At 41.1% G+C, this 22,980-nt stretch overlaps 1 protein-coding gene across 10 annotated transcripts in view; it reads right to left on the reverse strand.

The window, feature by feature from the left end:
- Window positions 1-1,621: 1,621 nt before the first annotated feature.
- CTPS2 (CTP synthase 2) overlaps window positions 1,622-22,980 on the reverse strand; it is an 89,573-nt gene continuing 68,214 nt past the window's right edge. For all 10 annotated transcript variants that reach the window (XR_011434625.1, XR_011434627.1, XR_011434626.1 and 7 more), the window contains 4 exons: window positions 21,555-21,651; window positions 16,436-16,580; window positions 3,568-3,678; window positions 1,622-2,575 (listed from right to left, as the gene is read on the reverse strand). Coding sequence is in view for 7 of the 10 variants with exons in the window: in XM_001915970.6 (XP_001916005.1) it covers window positions 3,609-3,678; window positions 16,436-16,580; window positions 21,555-21,651 (312 nt within the window). In the remaining 3 variants the exon portion in view is untranslated. The remainder of the gene's footprint in view (window positions 2,576-3,567; window positions 3,679-16,435; window positions 16,581-21,554; window positions 21,652-22,980) is intronic.

The following is a 22,980-nucleotide window of genomic DNA, read 5'->3' on the forward strand; positions in this document are numbered from 1 at the left end:
TTAGAAATCCTAAGCCTTACAATTGGAAACTTTCATTTAAGCCAGACTACCCCTTTGTAATATTGAAGTACCTGCTCTGTGCTTACTTCACTCTCTCCAAGAGGCCTATTCCAGCTTTTAACCTACCCTGTAGATTTTTCATTCAGAGCCTCTGTGATCTTCAAGCTGTAATTTTCACAAGTGGAGCCCTAAAGATCTTTAATACCAGAATTATTCATTTCATTTCTGCATGTGTTTGGTAGATGAATTTTCTGTAGCATCTCACAAAATAATGCTGTAACACCTTATAACAGTAAGAGAAAAAAGGGAAAAGGACAAAAACAACCACAAAAAAAAATTAGCTGGGCAGTTAAAAGATTTAAATTAGTATCAGAAAGCTCAAATGTAAGCAACAACTAAGTCATCCCAAGCACATTCAACAGGAAAGAGTTACTGCACAAAATTGGGGCTCTCATCCCCATGCACATAAACAAGCCAATTAATTATGGCATCAGCCTTTGGGAGAGAAATCAGCTTTTATTCTGCGAGATTGATCTGCAGGAAAACAGGGGGCATGTGCCCCCAGATCTGTCTCCCAGATTCAGGATTTGAGGAGAAATTTAAGAGAGGGAGAACAGGCTGGCATGTGGAAACGTTGGTAGGACAGGCTTTGATTGGTGGGCTTCAAGTATTTACATAAGGTTTTAAACATTTATGACAGGGTTCTAAACATTTATGATGGGGTTCTAAACATTTTTGATGGGTGGGGAAGGAATTTTAACACTGGATCTTCCTGAATGAGGGACCCCTTCGCTTCTGATAAGAGTCCGACTTTCAAGTTCTGGTCATGCTCCTGTCTTTAGGTTCCATGGGAAGGAGGATCTTTGGTTCTGAGGTTGTTTCAGCTCACAATTTCTTTTGCACACGCTCTGGCTATGTGACTTTGCAGTTTTCTGAAAGATAATTTTTTTTTTTGAGGAAGATTAGCCCTGAGCTAACATCCACCACCAATCCTCCTATTTTGCTGAGGAAGACTGGCCCTGAGCTAACATCCGTGCCCATCTTCCTCTACTTTATATGTGGGATGCCGCCCACAGCATGGCTTGACAAGTGGTGCCATGTCCACACCCAGGATTCGAACTGGCAAACCCTGGGCCATGGAAGCAGAGCATGCAAACTTAACCACTATGCCACGGGGCTGGCCCCATGAAAGATAATTCTTAATCACTCTATTGATAAGATGTGGGGTCACTTAAACTAGTCCTGGAGGGGCCTGCAATTACAAAGTCAGGAAGCATACTGGATGAGAATGTTGTATAACAGGGCCAGGACTGGGCAGGTGAGGGAGGCGCAGGGCTGGATCCTGTCTTTATATTAAAATACAATATTTTGTTCATTGTGAACTTTTTAATTAATTTTTTAAAATACTGCATTAAAATATTACTGATGCTTTCTTAAAAAGTTAAACAGAATTACCATATGACCCAGCGATTCCACTCCTAGGTATAAACCCAAAAGAATTAAAAACAGGTATTCAAACAAATATTTGCACATGAATGTACACAGCAGCATTATTCATAATAGCCGAAAGGTGGAAACAACCCAAACGTCCATCGACTGATGAGCAATAAACAAACTGTGGTAGATACATACAATGGAATTTTATTCAGTCATAAAAAAGAATGAAGTACAGATACATCCTACAACAAGGATGAACCTTGAAAACATTATACTAAGTGAAAGAAGCCAGACACAAAAGGCTACATATTGTACGATTCCACTTATATGAAATATCCACAATAGGCAAATTCATAGAAATAGAAAGGAGATTAGCAGTTTCCAGGGGCTGGGAGGAGGGAGGAAAGGGGAGTGACTGCCAACAGGTATGGGGATTTATTTTGGAGTGCTGGAAATGTTTTGGAAATAGATAAAGGTGGTGGTTGCACAGCACTGTGAATGTACCTAATGCTGCTGAATTGTTCACTTTAAAATGATTAATTCTATGTTATGTGAATTTCACCTCAATTAAAAAATATACATATTACTGATCTTGATTCCTGAGTTTTTTATGCCCCCTTAAATTCTGTACCTGAGGTGAGGGCCTTATTTGCCAACCCCAGTCTTAGACCTGTTTAATTTTACTTTTAACTAGAAATAAACAGGGTGAGAAATTGAAATAAGCTTGGGGAGCACAGAAATCTGTGGTTGAGTTCCAGGTAACAGAATGAGTCATTTTTGACTCAAAATTAGTTATCGCATGTGCCCTGCCACCCTTTCCACACGGCACAGCGAAGGCTCAGTTACCCCGATCCTTGCTCACCACCTGCACATCACGATACATAGGACGAAACACGAACACGTTTTCTCCCCAGTGAGGGTGTTGGGAAAGTTTAATCAGCTACAGAAATTGGTGAGAAGCGAAGGCCACCTCTAGAGGAAAAGGGAAACTACCCCTTTGGTTCTGGTTCATGGAAGGACGTATTATTAGCTTCCCTTCGAGGCTTTACAATCCCACGTTTGGTGGAGAAGACAGTGATTAAGAGTGTGGTGATTTCTTCAGACACTTCCTTCATCTTGGCTTCAAGGACTTCAGATCCTTAAAAAAACCAAGAACATCAGCATCAGCGACATCAGAAACTGAGCAATGTAAGTCTTTCAAATACCTCCAGCTAATCTTTGCACCATTTTGGTCTGCTCCTAAAGGTCTCCATGTTTGAGGCAAACCTAGACACAGATACGCTTTCCCTGGTGAACACGAATATTCTGCCCCTCAGTGAAATATGAAGAGAGCTCACACTGGAGCAATGAACTCTTTACAAATTTTCCAAAAGCTGCTGTCCCTGCTCGAGAGAGCAGCTCATCCATCTCAGGGCCCACTATAACCCTAGGGTTGTCCCAGGCAGTATCTGCCTCTGAGCTTGGATGTGATAAAGCCATCCAGGCTGCTCTCCTCTCTAGTAAAGCCTAATAGAGCCTCAGGGAAAATAAGCTGCCCTCGGAAGCCAAGCCAGTCTCAGCATCTCCCTACGAAGAAAGAAAATACTACAAATCCAAGGAAATCTGCTTTTCCATGAGTGACCTAGACCAGGGGTCAGCAAACTATTTTTATAAATAAAGTTTTATTGGGACACAACCGTGCCCATTTCTTTATGTATTGTCTATGACTGCTTTCCTTCTACAATGGCAGAGTGGAGCAGTTGCAACAGAGATGGCAGGGCCCACAAAGCCTAAAATATTTACCATCTGGCCCTTTATGGAAAAAGTTTGCTGACCCCTGACCTAGACTATTACAACTCTAACCATTACAGCCTCCAGGTATACATTTATCGGGCCACTTATAGATTTATTCCTGGCCTCAGGTGCTTTCCATTTTTCCCATGCTAACAGCTAAGTGCCAGCCTTCTCAGGTGCATTCCAGTTTCCCAAAAGCGTGACCGGCCGTCAAGTCTACCCTGCTAACTATACCAGTCAAACAGGAGCAGCCCGGGGGGAGCAGGATCCTGCGAGACAGGTCCTGTAATGCTTGCTTCTACCCCAAGACGACAGCTTGACTGTAAAATAAACAAGAACTTCAAGAGTCCACCTTACCCTCTCAGGCAATCCCTGTTATTCCAAGTCATGTATTGGTTTCAGCTTATTTCCAACTCAGCTATCCGTGGCTCTGAAAAGCTGTCATCACTGGCATCACTGTACCTATCACTAGATGAAAAGAGGAACTCACTTAGTAAGGTGTAAAAAAACCCTGGATAATTATTCTATTTACAATCCTGCACACTTTCCATAATTAACCCCCACTCACAGAAAAGACTCTGGGATACTCTATTATCACTTTCTAGTTACCATAGGAAGATGTTAGTCCAACCACACCCAATGGTCATCTTCTTTTGTCAGAGGAGTGGATCACTTGCTTTCAATCTTAAAGATTTTTTTTTTAATTTTTCCTTTTTCTCCCCAAAGACCCCCGGTACATAGTTGTATTTTTTCAGTTGTGGGTCCTTCTAGTTGTGGCATATGGGATGCCGCCTCAGCATGACCTGACAAGCAGTGCCATGTCTGTGCCCAGGATCCGAACTGGCGAAACCCTGGGCCGCCGAAGCGGAGCGTGTGAACTTAACCACTCAGCCATGGGACCGGCCCCACTTGCTTTGAATGTTAAACTGAAAGTAACTTATTCAGAAAATGTATAAAAGCATTTCAATTTAGATTAAATCTGTAATTTTCTGAAGATCACTGATCATTTCTAAAGTTCGACAAAAGCCTTGAAAGCAGATTGCTCCTGCCCCTCTTACCTATTGTTTGCTTTCTACTAGAGGTGTTATGTTAATAAATTAAGTTGAAATGAAAGCCTGACCTGCTGGATTCATTTATTTTCTGTGAATCTACTCTTGTCACACTAGGGCCCAAAGCTCAGTCCATCTGAGGTTGAACATCACTTAGTCCTACTCCTGCCGATCTCAATTCGTTGTCAAGTGCAATGACATAGCAGAAAAGAGTACCTGGATACTCAGAGTTTTTTCATTTTTCACCCTTCCGACGACAACTGTTTCCTTTAGCGACACGAAAGGACTAGAGAACAGCGAGAATAGCTGCATAGCCCCTGATTACGTTAGTCAAACACTATCCTTTTTGTTCAGCAGCAGGCTGGATTTTGCTTCTGTGTTTAAGGACCACAGCAGCTCCCTAGATAGCACCATTATAGAGAAGCTGGTGATCCACAGTCAGCAAACTCCGCAGGGATACTGAACTTGGTGGTCATTAGAACTAAGACATGCGTGTTGGCTCAAGACCCAGAAAACACCCAGTAGTGCACATAAAAAATGTTAATGTACTCTCTAAACTCGCCTTGAAATCCTATCCGCTTCAGATCATATCTCCACTACAATTTACAGGTCAGCAGCATGAAAGTTTTCCATTCCAACAAACATTCTCATAGATCCAAGGATTTGAGAAATAATTATGCTATTTTCAAATTGGAAACTTTATGGGATGCTCTGACTACCTCGAGTCACATCTAGTATTCAAAACAGGACCGCTTATTGACATAGATGTCACCATGTTGAGTGCCCTTAGAAATACACCCTCTCCATGAGACAGCCCTACATTTGTACTTTTGCTCCGAGCTGTGTGTTCAGTTCAGGGTTCCTCTTGCTCAACTCCATATAAGTCAGCAAGTTGATGAACTCCAGAGTTCTACTGATCTATGGGATAACATTGCCAGCAAGTAAGTACTTTATGCCTGATCCATCTCTAGCCTTGGCCAAGTTTTTGCTGACTTGTAGCAATAGAAATCTGAATTCCATAACAGGTGAAAATCCCCTTTTTTTAAGGGAGGAGAGGGAACAGTTGGAGGAATCTATGCTGACAAGTTAGAAAACCAAGATTTACTCTAAACATATTAAGTATCACTAATTACGTAAACAAAATAATAAAAGACAACCTTATTCTCCTCCCTGTCTTTTGGACAAAATACCGGGGTCGGGGGGCTAGAGTACGGAGATAGAAGAGTAAGAATTGGCAGAAAAGACATGTTAGATAAACATATAAATCAACATATCCTTAAAACTAATCAAGTAGAAGATACCTCCTAGTTAGATTCTAGTCAGTGAAATCACTTCTGTTACAAAAGGGTTTCCAATAAAGAAAACACAGGAATAACTTAAGAATATTTAAAAAGAACGCCCCCAAAAGTTGATATATCCTTATTCATGCACTTACACTACACAAATACAGAATCCTTCCTGGTTCCACGCAACATTTCCCATCATAGAACTAGCAACGAAAGAGGATTTGGAAGTTGTAGTCAACTCCCTATCTGAGAAGAAATGAAGGTCCAGGGTGTTCAGCTGATTCACGGGGCACAAAGCCCATTCGAGGTGGGGCCAGAATCCCCATAAGGTTAACCCAGGCCACAAGCTCAAGTCCAAGCTGCCCTGCAGTGGGCCAACAGGGCCCACAGGGCATGTCTCCTGATACCACAAGTGAGAAGGCCCGAAGGGCCAAGGGCATTCCATTTCCTCAGGCATCCAGATTTTATACCTGGTTTCTTCCCCACCTCGGAGCCCTGGAAGAGTAGGATGGGTCCACATCTGCCCCCTCATACTCCTGGTTGTACTATTTACCAGCCATGTACCTTTGGACTGGTCATTTGACTCCTGAGAGTCTAGGAAAAAAGCAGTAATAATACCTACAACCTCACCAAAATGGTATGAGGGCTGAAAGAGAATATACAAATGTGCTCTGAAAACTATATACAAATATAAGCTGTTGCTATTTAGGGGAGTTACATATTCATAATATGGTATCTCTCAAAAAGTCATGGAACTATACAGAGAAGCCATGAAAACCGCCAAGTGCATGATTTTCAGAATTGTTTCCTGTACCAGGAGAAATTCCTTACCCCCATTAGCAAGTTGACTTGAGTGGGTCTATTTCTAACCTAATGGCTCTCATTTCCTGTCTGATGGCTATCTGCCTCAAATTCTGCCAACACATCAAAATGGCACAGGCTGACTCTAACAAAGTGAGGTTTGGCCCGAGTTTACTCACCTCCAAGGCAAATGACTGAGTTCACTAATTTTCTTTCATATGTGTCAGGGGCTGGTGGTAGGACAATTAAATAAACCATGACACTCAGGAACAGAATTATCAAAATAGACATTGCTGCTAAACTTGCTGATTTTACGACATTCGTGTGCCGGCAAAAAACAGCTGCTAGACTCAAATGTGGATCATTATCTGCATGCAGAACAGCAGTGGCTCCTGCACATTCAGGAAAATGTGGACGCTATTCTGTGCCGCATATGACTTAGGGTTCATTTTTGTTTCACACAGAACAGACTTAAAGAAGTCATAAGGTATACTTATCTGGGTATATCGTCACTTAATTTGAGACATCTCAGCTCTATCTTAAGACTAACCTGTCTTTTTAAATAATCTTTTCTGTACACACACACATACACATGTGCATGCATACACGTGTGCACGTGGACATACACGTTTCTCTATGGGGACAGTTATTAGATATTAGGGTCTTGCATGTTAAACTTTATGAAATGCCACAGAATACAGACCCATTCATGTGTGTCTTGTTATATTTGAGGAGGGGAAAGTTTTAAACTTGCACTGTCCAGTATGGTAGCCACAAGCCACAGTGGCTATCTAAATTTAAATCAATTAAAATCAAACAAAATTGAAAATTTCATTCCTCATTCGAACACATGGAGCCACACTTCAAGTGCTCAATAGCCATGTGTAGTTGGTGACTGTCATATTGGATGGTGCATCTTATAGGACATTTCTACACTGCAGAAAGTTCTACTGGATAGCACTGATTTAAAAACAAATGAATAATGATTTAAAAAAGCAAATCATCATCACCATGCAACAGTCCTCCTTGTTACTTTCTAAAAAGGGGTTTTTTTTAAGGTCTGGATGTCTACAGTTAATTAAAATCACAGCAAATCTCTCTCGTGCATGCATGTGCCCCCCAAATAATGGAAGCATCCTTTAAAAACATTTTTTACTGTACTACTTACAAGACAAAACCCAAATCAGCAGCAGCAACGCATGAGAATCGCTTTCCTTACAACCCTGGCTTGACTTGCAACACTTGACAGCAACAGTCTACACATGGTTCTTTGACAAACAAAAGGCGCCTTTCATCATAGTCAAGTTTGTTTGTCAAAGACTTCTAGTTCCTAATAAATTCCCAATATAAGAAAACATATATTCCAAGGCGCCAGGGTAAGGGTACAGCAATGCCTCATATAGCCCACCTTTTATGCTGCCCCAGGGACAGCTGTTAAACCATTTCTTCTCCATTAACAGAAAGAGGTGGTTGGAATTAAATTTTTTTTTAACGGCATACTTAGGATTCCCAGCATGCACGAGTTCCTACAATACTTTATGTCAAAATCCATTTCATGTGGAAAAAGCATGTTTTAAAACAGGTTGCCATGCACACAGTTTTCCCCAAAGCATTTTTACCACTGTACTTACTTCCTTCTCAAAGGGCCCCTGGAAGCCGTAAAATATAAGAGCAATGGGAAAAAATTTAGTATGCTTTGAATGAATTTTGCATTGAATACTAAACAGTAGAATTACAACCCCAGCAGGGCATTAAAAGCACAATAATCTATATTACTATTAACTCTGTTCCTGGCCGGAACCACGTCATCAGCACCGCAGTGAACCGCGACGATCAATAAAGAGCACCTTGTGACCAACATTTAATCCTCTAGGGAAGATATATTCAAATGTGGTTTACTAGCTGTACTTTACCAGAAAAAGTCTCAAGGTATGGAGCTGGAGTCAAACAATCACAGAGGGGGAGCTGTTTTAAAAGATGTTTAAAAGAACTGTTAATAAGAAAGCAAAAAAGAATTGGTTTTTTCCAGTTCATTTTTGCATGAAATGTAATAAAGGGGGAAAAGTGTATTCTTCTATCAGCTTAAAGTTTACAAAGCACCATCTCAACGTTCCTCACAGCATCCCTAAAGGATGAAGGTCCTGAGGTTTAGGAGTGGGGCTTGGAAAAGATTACCCAGTAAGTGGCAGACCCAGAAATTAAATCCACAGCACCCGCTCTACTCATCCCCGCTGTCCCCAGTGAAATAAAATATTTGCACCATAAATTGCAAGAATGGCTCCTGGCAGCATCAACCATGCAGCTATTGCGGCCCAGGGCAGGCCACCCCCAAATATCCCAGAAGAGCATATTGATTATTTTGAATTAAAGTTACTTGAGAAACAAACAGGGCATTCAGACCCTCCTCTCTCTGTTCCCTCTGAAAGCGGGAAATCCCTCTCCCCTGGGGAAGGCGCTCTCCCTGCGTCCTTATCACCAGAGCTGAGGGATTCCAGGCGAGAAGGCTGCAGAAACAAACCTTGCTAATTTACTACCTCAAGCCTGGGCTCTGTGTCAATTCCTCGCTAATTATGTACCTCAAACCTAGGTTTCTTTGTCCTGTTGTTCCTCACAAATTTATCATTTCTTTGTGTAAAAGATATCTATACTGCCTGCTTTGTTCACTCTCCGAGCATCATTTTCATGATTCTCCTGTGTGCACATATTAAAACGGGTTTTTCTCCTGTTAATCTGGTCTTGTGTCAATTTTATTATTAGTCCACTCATAAGAACACAAGAGGGGATTTTCCCCCTCCCCAACACAGCCCAAAGGTAAAAAAATAAGCAAGGTGATTGTGAGTTTAAAACAGCGCTGGAAAATGAACATCAGATTCACGCAGGAGAAAAAGAGTATTTTACTCTCCTTGTCAAAGAGAAAGAGCCACTCAATGGCATAAGTATGCCTTAGAGGGAGGAATGCACACTCTATAATCAATAGAGGGGCCACTCCCACCTCCGATGCCCACCGTCAGTAATGATTCGGCGAACTAGCATCCTAACAGGATATAGATCAGTACTCCCCTCTTGCTAAGCAATTCAGGCGTGTGTATCAAGAGCCAAGAGAGGGGTGTGAGCCGAGGCAAAGGCATTAAAACCCTCTGGGGAGATCAGGGGACTGCAAGCTGTTCCGTGTGGCTTTGTGTGCATTTTATCCTGTAAGTCAAGGGAAGCCATTGAGAGTTTTAAGCTCCACAATAATGTAGGAAGATTACCCTGCCAGCAGAGATGGATTGAGGGAGGGAAGCTGGAGGCATAGAGACCAGGTAGGAGGCTTTGCAGTAGGCAAGAGATGAAGGCGACTGGAACTCAGGTCAAATTAATAATAATAACAGCAGCAGCAGCATCATCATAATTCCCATTTAACTTCCTACCATAGACCAGGCACTGTGCTAAGGACTTTACATTTAATACAAAACTGAATCTTCATTACTACCATGTGAAGTGGGTACTAGTACCAACCCCTTTTTATAAAGAAACTGATGCGCAGAAGAGTGAGATCACAGCCAGCTGGGAAAGAAAGAGCTAGGTTTGAACTCAGCAGCTCCCACCTCCAGAGTCTCGTGCTAAGGCCCAGACCACACTCCTTGCAGTGCAGAAGAAGATATGGGGAAGGCGAGTGGACTCCAACACCAGGAATCTCCAGGACGTGCTGACTGTGAGAGATGGAGGGAGAGAGGAGGAATCTGAGCTTACTCGTAGGAGTCCAGCCAGGTGTGCGGATGATGTGGATGGTGGTACGGCTGGCAGGAAGATGTTTATCTGGATTAGGCACAACCCTGGGAACCTGGGGGCAGCCCTGGGCTGCGGCCATCGAAGAGAGAACAAGCTATAAGGCAGCATTTCCCACATTGCTGGGGCTGTACACGGCCCCGTCGTTTCTTAGCTGGGGGTCTGTATCTGAGGCCCCCTAGAAGAAGGTCGTTGGATGGGGGGCTTCAGGATGTGAACTCCAGGAAACAACACCAAATTGGTATGTGTGTGCAGTCTTCCAGGAAGTGGGTCCAGAGCTTTCATCACATTCTCTGAAGGTGATTTGTCAGCCCCAAAAAGTAGAGAACCATTATACTATCCGATGAAGCCCCAGGACAGGGAATGTGTTCGTATCAACTAGCACTTGATTCTCTCATGCCCAGCAGAGTGGTTGGGATAGAATACGCTTTAATACATGCAGTGCATTGAGTGAGTGCTGGGGTATGCAGCCATTAAATATTATGAGCATCATGCAACTTGGAAAAATGCATACGAGGTGTTAAGCTCAAAAGACAGGCTTTGTAATTAATAAAGAATCTGTGGTGATGCTTTAAGAACATGTGGATATCCTGTTTCCCACAACCTTTCACGCAGTGGTTTTGGCATCCGCTAATGATCCTCATTTGACTCAGTTATTACATCAGGGGTTGCTTCTACATTTTTAACTGACCTTTTTTAAAAAAAGCTTCTTAGTATCATTATGGAATTTTAAAAAATGTAAATGTGTTATAATCCAATACTGTTATTATTCTTTTTGATGTTCAAATTGTCCAAAATGAGGCCGGCGGGAGCCCTTTCAAGCTGACTTCTTTGACTTTATACAAAACCTCCCCACTGGTTTTTTAGCTCTTCCTTCCTAGAAGTCCAGCAATATGTGCCAGGCTCACCTTCTACTTCCCCTGCCCCAGTCCTGGAATCAACCATTTCTTCCAGGAGCCCTAGTTCATCTCAGTGGGGAATGGTATTTTAGAAACAAAAATGGAAGAAAATATTCCTTTACAAGAGATATTCAGACAGTCACGACCCTAACCAGGTGATTAACTTAATCAGCATCACCCACAGCGGGACAAAAAAGGGAATGTGAGGTGCCTATGTGGCTCCTATGTGTACTTACAAAATGCACCACAGCCCCAAAGAACTATTCTTCAAAAAATCTCTAACCTGATTCTAATCATGAGAAAACAATCAGATGAGTTCAGATTCTGGTCATTTCTACAAGACAACTGGCCTGGACTCTGTAAAAATCAATGTTATGAAAAACTAAAAAAGACAGGGTGATTTATCCAGATTAAAAGAAACTAAGGAACCACAACCAAATGAACCTTGAATGGATCATTGACTACATTTTTTATTTTAAAAAAAGCTAAAAAGACATTTGGGGATAAATTTAAATACGGACTGGATATTAAATGATATCATTAAATTAACCTTAATTTTCTTAAGGTGTGATAATGATATAGGAAACGGGTGATGAAGCATTTAGGGGTGAAGTGCTATGATGTTTTGCAACTTACTTATATGTGGTTCAGAAATAAGTTTATACAGAGAGAGAAGCAAATGTGATAAAATGGAAACAATGGATGAATCTAGGTGAAAGGTATACAAAAATTCACTGTACTATTCTTTCATCTTTTCTGTAGGCTTGAAAGTTTCCAAAATAAAAGAGTTGGAGAAAAAAATACATATATACACAGACACACTCACTATTATAATTACAACCATGAAAAGTGTCATATATGGATACAGAATAAAGACGAAGGAAATACTCAAATATGAGCACGGTGACTGCGTTAGGCTGGAGAATTTATGGGTCCTTTTTTTGTATTTTCCCAATTTTCTAAAATGCTGCATCTAGAAGTCAACAGAAAACAAAATCTTCCCAGGCTGGAAGCCCAGGATGTCACTTAAAAGGAAAACACCAATAGTTGCCGAAGAAAGACCAAAGACGACGGTGAATGAATGGGCGCTTTCTCTCCCTGACTGCTGCCAGGATTCAAAAATAAAAAGGGAGGGGGAAGAGTAAGCGCGAAGGAGAGAATGGACTTATGTCCTAGGAGCTCTAAAGGGATCAGGAAATGGAAGGAAACGGCTCCGGGTATGTTTTTCCTGTAAGGACCCTCTGATTATAAAGTAGTTTCAACTTTTGAATTTGGTCTGAAACAGTCCAGCAAAAACAGTGAATCACCCAGTAACTTCCCTCTTGTTGTTTCTGTACCAGCCTGCCTCCTGTTTTGCCACAAAAAGATGATTTTTCTGCACAAGAGATAGAGATTGGGTGGAGACGTGGAATCCAAGAACCTAAAAGCCAGGATAAAACGCTGCTCAAATGTCTTAAGATTCCAGTTCTATACTTTAAAAACATGTTTCCCTGCTGACTGAACCCCATGTAAGTTCTTGCTTTCCAACAGAGAACTGAGTACTGTCTAAGCAAGAGAGTTTTACTCTGACCTGACAAATGGGCATGATGAATGCCAGCATCATAAAGACTGGAAATTACTCCTAAACTTGGTATATAGTGAGCGCACCTACAAGCCTTGAAGGCAGTCATGGAGATGCACGTGCTGAAAAACAGCTTAGGAACTTTAGACTTTGAGCCCTCTTCTGTTTCCAGGTGCTTAAAAATGGAAGTCTGGACAGAGATCATGTGCTTTGTCACAATTACAAGCACCTTTGTATATTCTATTTAGAATAAGTCTCAAAATTTTTTTCTCACAATTACACGAAGCAGTCTCATTCCATTATATGCCAGCAAGACCATGCAAATTTGTGGTTGACTTTTATACATGGGACAAATTATCTTTAGATACCAGGGGAGAGATATCAGCAAAGAATTACAAAGATTTATTTAATGGGCCATAATTATATTTATTTATTCTAAAAAATGGTTTATTAGACTCGTGCAAAAGAGTTAACACAGCAGGCCTGCTATCTTTGGAAGGGGCTGCTGGCAGGGAACTTGGCTTTCAGAACGTTTTCTCCATTACTAACTGATAAGGTCATTTTGCTGGGCCTAGGCTGTTTGTACACACAATGTGATTTATAACGAACACTTGCTTTCCTCCTGGGAGTCTGGAATTTGGATGGTTGCTAGGTAGAGAATGCCTATGTGACCAGCCCCCAATAAAAACCCTAAATTCTGAGTCTCCAATGGGCTTCTCTAGGCATACACATCACAGACGTGTTGCTGCGTTTTCACTGCTGGAGGGAGGGTGAGCTCCGTGTGACTTCTCACAGGAGAGACGGAGCATAGGAAACCTGCAAATAGATTTCACCAGACTCCTCTTATCCCTCTTCCCCTTACCAATCCAGCTGTGTATGCTTACTCTGTCACTGTGATAAATTTTAGCCGTGGGTACAACTATATTCTGATTTCTTTTAGTGAATCATTGAATACGTGTAGGTGATCTTGGGGGACCTCCAAAACCAAGACTCTTAGTTTGATTTTGCAAGTACTTTTGAGTAGCTTATAAAAGCCTAAAAAATACTATCCTAAATCTATTGTGCATCTTGAACTGACCACAAGTCTAAAACCCGGTGGAACTGGTCTTCATAACTCCTGCCATTCTGTAGAGAGCGAGGTAGCTAGGAATTTAACTCATCAGCTCCAGATCCCAAAATAATATTCTTACTGCAACTTCCCAGGCACTAAAAGATAAATGTTCTCCACAGGGCAGAATGCAGGGGTTACAGCTCAGGTGCACTTGCTCAAGGCCAAGGATTTTTTACATTCTGGGCTTTAAAGACATCAGCTGCACATGTGCCATACAGTTAACTATCACCAGCCAATTTCTGGGAGAGGAAGTCATTATTCTAGTGTTCATATTCCTTGTCACATTTGTTTAGGGTTGATTGCAGATAGTAATCTTGTTTGACAGAAATACGGTCCCAACTCAGCCCACATTAGAGCCCGGCCATCAAAGCAGTCATGCTTTGCTTTTCAGTGCTCACTAACGCCATGAAGCCAGGCAGGGAGGAGGTGAAATGCAAGGTTCCTCTGGAATCCTAGTGTCTGTCACCAGATTAATACAGGGTCACCATTCTTAGTTGGAAAACCCGCTACAAGGTGTCAAGATTAAACTAAACTATGTCCATCCTCCCATGCTACCTACATTTATTACTTTAATGGGTAATAAACAAGCCCCGCGTGCTAGGGAGCTGGGGAGATAAAGATGAATAAGATGCTGGTTGCTCTTAAGGAATACATAGGAATTCTTTGACCACAGCGGAAGCCTGCTAGTCAGCTGCAATTCCAATACCAACATCAGAGTTTTGTTAAAAGGTCTTTCCTTCTCTCCAAGACACACTGTGTCTTGCTCAGGAGTCACTAGCAAGCAGTCACTTTTCTCAGAAACTACCTGTGAGCTTTACCCAGAGACTACCAGCCCCATGCAGGAATCAGCAGGCCATTCAGCACAGAGGTGGGCAGGCCACATAAACCAGACACCATCTGTATATTAGTTGATGCTTGCAAACAACCAGATAGTTAGGCGTGAATTATTATGCATGAGTTATTTCTCCCAGCCATCTAACTTGCTCCACTGTCACCCTCCTTTCATGTGTGAACACCTGAAATAATGGAGACGATAAAGTGGCTGAGAAGGGTCACAGCACACATCCAACATGGGACCACACTAGAATTTCCCATCTGCTGTGTAAGCCATGTAGCCTCAGAACACAGGAAGCTCATTTTCATAGGAAACCTCATGCAGAATCACCCCACATGAGCCAGAAGTGTTGGAGCTGCTCAGGTGAAGCAGGGAAGAGCCTGGAGCCCCTCCAGCCCGCTCCTCAGGAAGCTCAGCTCCGCAAGGCACAGTGTGAAAACCAGTGCACTGGTTCAAGAATGCAAGGAGTGATCATTAATTCAGTAAGACGCCCGACATGCAAAATATGTAAAGCTATTCCCATATGTACGCAAGATTAAAGGAAATGCTAGAAAGCCTTGAGCTTCTCCTAGCAAGTAATGTTGCAAACAAGCAGGCTTGTTAACACAAGCATACACAAACACACCATGTACTGATCCTGGCAGTCCTTAATTGCAATATCGCAAGAGTTATCTGCTAGGATGAGCGTCCATCATGGTAATCTTCTAAACAACATATATCTAGTTATTGTGGTAATAACCCCTACCTATGTCCATGATTCTGGCTGGTTCCTCCCACTTTTAAAGTTATTACACACACTATTCTTGGATGAGAAGAAGTAAAGATATAAATTCTCCCCAAACTAGTATTTAAATGTAAAAAATATTTAATGAAAATCCCTCAGGGATTTTTTATTCGAACTTGATTTTTAAAAAATCATTGTATAATTCATCTAGAACAGCAAAATACATTTTTTAAAGTGTTAAATAATAATGGGATTGGGTAGATAAGGACTTGATTTACCATAATGCTATGATAATGAAAAGGGTGATAAGGGTTCAGAAATAAGAGAGGAAATCATCAATGGAACAAAATAGAAATCCCTGGAACAAATCAAAATTACTCAACTTACTAACAAATGGGGTGAGGGAGAGCCAGATCCCTACCTCACACACTACACCAACAATAAAGCCCATATAGAGTACAGATTTCAACTATGAAATTGAAACCATAAAAGTGCTAGTGGAAAACAAATGGGTTATTATTTCTATCATCTTTTGATAGGGAAAGACTTTAGGCATGATACTAAAGGCAGAATCCATAAAAGATAGATTTATGGACTGTCCATAAAAGATATATATATTTATGAAAGACTACATAAATTTAAAAAATACATAAACAAGGACTACATAAAGTCCTTATTTTAAACTCTTTAGGGAAAATAAAACCTACCATTAACAACTCAGAAGAAAAACAAAATCATTTTGAAAAAATATTTGCAATCTAACAAAGGATTAACGTCCTTTATATCTAAAGAGCTTACCAATCATTAAGAAACAGGATATAATAGCAAAAGGAAAAATAGGGCAAAGGATATGCACAGGCTATTCATAAAACAAAGAGCCAATAAACATATAAAATATTCATATATATTTACTAATCAAAGAGTCAACAAAAGAAAATCCCATTTTTCACTACCAAAATGACAAAAATTTCTAAAATAATGCCCAGCATCAGCATGATTTGGAAAGCTGACATGTTACAGTTGTAGATACGATTAAATCATTTTCACTAAGAGAAAAAATTATGCTTGCTAAGAGGGGAAAAAAATCATTCTTCACTTTAAAAAATCCTATAATGATATTAAACTTTATGAGAAACTTAAGATGTTGATAACTGCATCTTGGGTTGTTGCTAAGAGCAGTAAGCTAATTACCTGGAAGACAGCTTGCATCCCTGTTGCAAGTAGGCATTCAGGTTCCCAGTTGCTGCAAGTAACAGTCCCAGGTATGGAGGGGAAGGCTTCATTGGCCTAGAAGAAAACTCGGGATGGAATTGGACACCAACAAAATAGGGATGATCTGAAATGAGAACAATCACGATGCAATTGAAGCAGACAAACATAAGAACTGCTTGAAAGGTCTTCTTACCTTTGAATAAGAAAACTCATTAAATGGTAAGATGATTACTTAACTTGTTATCATCATAGCCAGTTACTTTCATGATCCATCTCCGCAGCAGAATCTCAAATTGCAAAACACATCTCACTTATTAAGAGATTGGGCATTTTATTTGTGGAAGGTGTTAGCCAAGTTAAGGAAAAATTTTTGAAAAGCAAGATGAATTCTGCTTTCCCAGAATTTGAAGGTCCTTGGTATCCCTCACACTTTAGGCTGACAGGAGATCATTCTTCTCTTAGATGGCTTCAGGCCATTTCTCACAAGGTCTTCTCCTTTCCCAAGGGAAGGGTACCTTTGGGAATGCAGCAAGTAAGCTGCTTTTCTAGTCACAGCTTTAAATTGGATATTAATCCTAGATAGTACCATGAAACTGAACCGGCACACATATTTCAGCCTATGCCAACTTATCCTTTGTGATGAAGAGTCTTTGAGTGATAAAAGGATGGCCTTTCAACATATTAATGGTGGTTATGGCTCACGGTGGTGAGAGTTCAAGATATTTTTCTTTTTTTCCTTACACTTTTCTGCATCATGTGAACTTTTACAATGAGCACATACTACTTAGATTATCAGGAGGAAAAATTAAGCTATTTTCATAGTGAGGGTTGAAAGAAGCCCCTATATGAGCAATTCCAGTTCTCCTACATTTAATAGGAACAGAAAAGTAGCTTTTCCCTGGTATCTGTAATCTCCTGTTTTGGAATGCTAAAAACTAAAAGGACAACATTTCCAAATCTGGGTAGAAATTTTCTAGGATTACACATTCCTTCTCCCAATCTCAAAAACTACGTTTATTTCCAGATTAGGAAGCAACTCCTACTCAGAGATTGGGCAACTCTCTAATCCCATAATTACTACAGTACAGAGCATAGTCAATGTGCCATATTCTCTATTTTGAAATCATTTTAATTGATATATATATCAATCTGAAGATGACAAAATGTAAGTTTTATAGAGAGAAGTAAATATAACTTTAAACCTTTCAATGAGACGCTTTATCAAATGATCTAAAAATCAAGTATGGAATTCAAAATCACAAATCCCCATCACTTACCATTGGAGACCCAAGGCTAATGCTACAGTAGGGAGGAAATGATGACTGAACAGAAATATCCACTCTCCTAAGGTTATCATTTAAAGTTTTGCTACACCAAATGATAGCCCCTAGCCACATGTGGCTATTTAAATTCTTTCAAATTAATTGAGCATGTTTCAAGTGCTTAATAGCCACAAATAGCTAGTGGCTACCATATTGAATAGGACAGAATAGCTCTGTCATGCCAGCATGCTCTATTGGACAGCTGAGTCCAGAAAAACCCAGTGTAGAAATCCTCTACATCACATCTGGGAAGAAGCCTTCTTGAATTAGAGGGGCACTCGGATATGAAAGCTTGACGAAGGGAATGCCACCTTCTCCCAGGAACATATCCCCTCAAGAAAAGAAGAGATATCATCCACACTTAGAAAAGAAACTAAGTAATGTAGCTTTAAATTTAGGATGCAATGAATCTTACGCAGCACAGCATCTAGGGATGTCTTTGAAAGAAGCAGACAGTAATTGTGCTTTTGTACCACTACAAACAGAAGCTGAGCAATGGATCATGTCATAGCCAGGGACAGAATATTTGAATAATGGACCATTGCTCCGAATCACTTTATCAAAAAACTTCCCTATGCCAATATGAGGAAAGAGACTAAAATGTTTTTATTTTGATGATATTCCATTAGTCAGACAAAGTATCTTTGAAATAATGCTCTTAATTGCTTTGAACCAAATTCTGGCGTTATACTAATCTCAAGTTTTGTTGTTCCTTTTAGAACTCCTTTAGCAACGTAGAGATTTGTGGGTATGCTTCTAAGGGGTAGCTAAGATCAAAATCTTCTGGGGAATTGTCCTTAATAAAATGAATTCCCTTGCAGTCAGCTTTTAAAAATCGCAAGGTTTTACAGGGGCTCTCATTTCCTTTACAACCCACGTGAAATTTGAAAGTGTCAATGGGAATCTAAGTGCTTGAGATGAAAGAGGCTTCTAAGTATTTGCTGACAATAATGAGAGCCAGGAGAATTAGAAGAGAATCGGTACTTGAACAAAGTAAACAGATAGTAATCTGCTTAAGAAATTCTCTGCCCTCTCACATGCCAGAAAGACTTGAGACTTCAACACCAAGCAGTGCTCCACACTATAAAAATTCGAAATGATGAGCATTTCCATCAGAAAGACTATAGGAAATACATTTTCATATTCTAATTCAAAACTTGAGGCACGATTAATAATCTTAGGCGGAATGTCCAGTGGAAACAATAGGAACAATAACATCCCACAGGGGTGGTGGCAGAAGGAGGTGATGACCTGGCTTGGCTCCAGCCCTGCCGGTGACTAACTGGATGGCCCTGGGTGGGTTACTCAACCTCTCTACACTCTAGTCTCCTCTGTAAAGTTGGAATAATATCACCTGCCTTGTGAGTTACATAAGACACGTGGAGTCCCTAGCAAGGGACTAGTGAATGCACACTCAGTGTCCATTGCTTCCCTTCTTTCAGGATCCAGGTAACATGTTACTGTATTCAAAGAAGCCTTTTCCAACTTCAGTTCTCCTCCCTGCTCAGGACTCCTGAAGTGCCTGAACAGATTAGAGACAGAAAGGGAAAAGGACAGAGAAAGGGAATCTGAAGTAGAGAACAGACATGGGCTAAGATGAAAAAAAGAGGTAGGAAAGTTAGAAAAGTAAGTAGTCCAGGTTATCTGGAGCCTAAAGCATACAGGTTGAAAAGGCAGGTGCTGGAAAATTATACTACCATTTTTAGAGTTTCCTGTACACACTAAGCATTCAATGGGAGTGCTTTATCCAACAAATTAGTGTCACATGGACTGTACAATCAGAGCCCTGTCATCGTCAGCAGGAACTGGAGAGGGGAGAGCCTGCAGGCAGAAAGGAGCTCGAGAACTAGGCTGGGTTGGAGTCGCTATGCGTGGGGACCAGGGTGACAGGAATGGGAATGCAATCCCAAAGCTGGCCTATCTTTCCAGAGACGGAATTTACAGGACTTGACAACTGATTACGAGTTGGGGGTATGATGGGGAAGAAGAGCTAAATAAGTCCAATTTCAAGGCTGATAGTCTAGGACAGTGGTTCCCAACCAGGGGCAAATGTGCCCCTCAGGGACATTTGGCAATGTCTGGAGATGTTCTGGGGTGTTGCAACTCGGGTGGGGGGTGCTACTAGCATCAAGTGGGTAGAGACCGGGGATGCTGCCAAACCTCCTACAGTGCACAGGACAGCCCCCACCACAAAGAATGATCCCCCTCCAAATGTCAGTGGTGGTGAGGGCAAGAAACCCTGGACAAGGAGATGGATGACAACAGGAACCGTCAGGAGGAAGAACCACTTTGGAGATCATGTAAATTTAGTTTTAAATAAGTTGAGTTGGAAGTGCTAGGAGAATATCCATATAGACAAACAAGTCAAGCAGGCACCTGACAATGTTGAGTTCAAGTTAGTTAAATGAAGCGCGTGTGTGTGGGTCTAGAACAGGGCTTGGCAAACATTTCTCCAAAGGGCCAAGTAGTAAATAATGTTAGGCTTTGGGGGCCATAAGGTCTCTTTCCCAACTACTACTCATTGCCATTGTAGCATAAAAGCAGCCACAGACAATACACAAATGAAGGAGTGTAATTGTGCTCCAATAAAACTACTTATGGACACTAAAATTTCATATAATTTTCATGTGTCACAAATCTTATAATTTCTTTATTTTTTTAACCATTTAAAAATGGAAAAGTCAGGGGCTGGCCCCGTGGCCGAGTGGTTGGGTTCGCGCGCTCCGCTGCAGGCGGCCCAGGGTTTCATTGGTTCGAATCCTGGGTGCGGACATGGCACTGCTCATCAAGCCATGCTGAGGCAGCGTCCCACATGCCACAACTAGAAGGACCCACAATGAATAACACACAATTAAGTGCTGGGAGGCTTTGGGGAGAAAAAGGGGGAAAAAAATAAAATGTTAAAAAAAAATGGAAAAGTCATTCTTAGCTCATGAGCTGTACGAAAATGGTCAGCAGACTGAATTCGGCCCACAGGCCTTTGTTTGCCCACCCCTGGGCTAGAATGTCAAGAGAAAGAGCTGGAATCAGCTGGCAGCCTGGGCTTACTGTGTCTTTGCAGCTCTGAATGAGAACACTGCCCTCCGTCTCATCAATAATAGATGTATGGTTTGTGCCTATGCTCTGCGGGTGTCCCAGCCCAGACACAAACAACTTCTTTGGTGGCCTTCCTCAACAGAAGTCCGATCCCTTTGTGCTCTGTTTGGTCTTACTAAGAACTTGTCCAAGTGCAGAAATTAGTGTCCACAAGTTTAACGCCTGGCTCAGGCTTGACAACGGAGCAGGAGCAATAGGAAAAGGCAGATGCCCCATGGAATGAGGGGCCAGGTCTCACACGCAACACCAGTCACCAGTAGTGAGGAGGGCACTGGGCCACTCTTCCTCAAAGGAGGGAGAAAGCAGGGTGCTACTCATCAGGGGGCCACCTGCCTTTCCCAGAGCACCTAGCCTAGGGGCTAGCAAGAAGAGAAGCCCCAGAACGGGATGGTTAAGAAACATCCTACCGGGAGGACTGGGAGGCTCAGAACAATATAGCATTTTATGGTAGGTTCACACTAACAGACCGCAAAATGGTTAGGATTATAAGCGGTCTGTTTTTTCTTGCACTGTATATTTAGTGCATATTATTTATATTTAGCTGCATATTTATTTCAAAGGAGAGAGGAAAATAAAGAGAACAAACAAAATGAGTCTCAAGTTATATCTTTGTATGTCTACAGTCGACAAAATGACGTTAACTCATCACGAAAATTTCCAGAAATGAAGAGCCCACTTACTCGCCAGTTCAATGATTTCCATCCTCTCCCCATCGACATCCTGACCTACAAAACTTAAGTCGTTCTGCTCAAGTTGGTGGATCAGGCTAGGGTTCACCTGGAAAAACAAGAAATTGTCTTTGGGCAGCAGAGCAATACAGACATATCAGCTTAGGAAAATGTCCTCCACCAACTGCGTGGATTTTCAGTGATGTTCTAACTAGCAGTTAATTTCCACATTCAACCTCCAAAGTCTATTTTTAAACTCATGATGAACCTGAGATGGAAAGGCTAATCACAGCCTCTAAATCTTCCAGGCCCACTTTCTCTCACCCAAAAATGAGATTCAAAAAGTAGGACTGTGACACAGATATTCTGACTTGGAACCTTGAGACTAGCTATTTATAGCTGTCGTCATATTTGCTTCTTCCCTTGAGTTATGTGTAATTAATTATCTCTTCCCAAATCACAAATCTGCTTGAGGATTGAAACTCTCTTATTTCCCTTGTGACTAACCCCAAATGCTTTCTTCATATATAGCTACATAAAAGCTCTAAAGAGAAGCTTGGTGCAATTTTTCTACTAAAATATTGGTTATAGATGACAACTTGATGACCTGGCTCAAACCCCTTGCCTCACTCATTTCATCGCTAGCCTTTTCCCAAACTTTTCAGCCTCTCCTTCACAGAAAGCACTTCCTCAGCTAACACCAAAATGGTGTCCCACTTGTCCTCAATCTTAACCCCATACGCTTTTATTTTATTTTTTAACTTTAGGCTAGTTGTCATAATTTGCAATTATTTTCCTTTTTTTTAAACAGCTTTACTGAGATATAATTCACATACCATACAATTCACCCGCTAAAAGTGTACAACTCAATGGTTTTTAGTATATTCACAGAGGATTTCAACCATCACCACAATCAATCCAAAAATATACCCTATACCCTCTAATCAACATCCCCCAATCCCCTCATCATCACTCCTTCCCCAAGCCCTAGACAACCACTAATCCACATTCTGTCTCTTTAGATTTGCCTATTGTAGGAATTTCATGTTAATGGAATCATACAGTATGTAGTCTTTTGTGACTGGCTTCTTTCACTTAGCATAATGTTTTCTAGATCCGTCGAGGTTGTAGCATGTATCAATATTCCATTTCTTTTCATTGTCAAATAATATTCCATTGCATGGATATACCACATTTAATTTCTTCATTCATCAGTCGATGGGCAGACATTTGGGTTGTTTCTACTTTTTTGGCAATTATGAATAATGCTGCTATGACCATTTGTGTACATATGGTTTCACTTCTTTTGAGTATATACTAGGGATGGAATTATGGGTCATATGGTAACTATGTTTAACCTTTTGAGGAACTTCCAGATGATTTTCCAAAGTGGCTACACCACTTTACATTCCCACCAACAGGGTATGAGAATTCTAAT

Source organism: Equus caballus, chromosome X, assembly GCF_041296265.1.
Source record: "Equus caballus isolate H_3958 breed thoroughbred chromosome X, TB-T2T, whole genome shotgun sequence".
NCBI classification, from domain to species: Eukaryota; Metazoa; Chordata; class Mammalia; order Perissodactyla; family Equidae; genus Equus; species Equus caballus.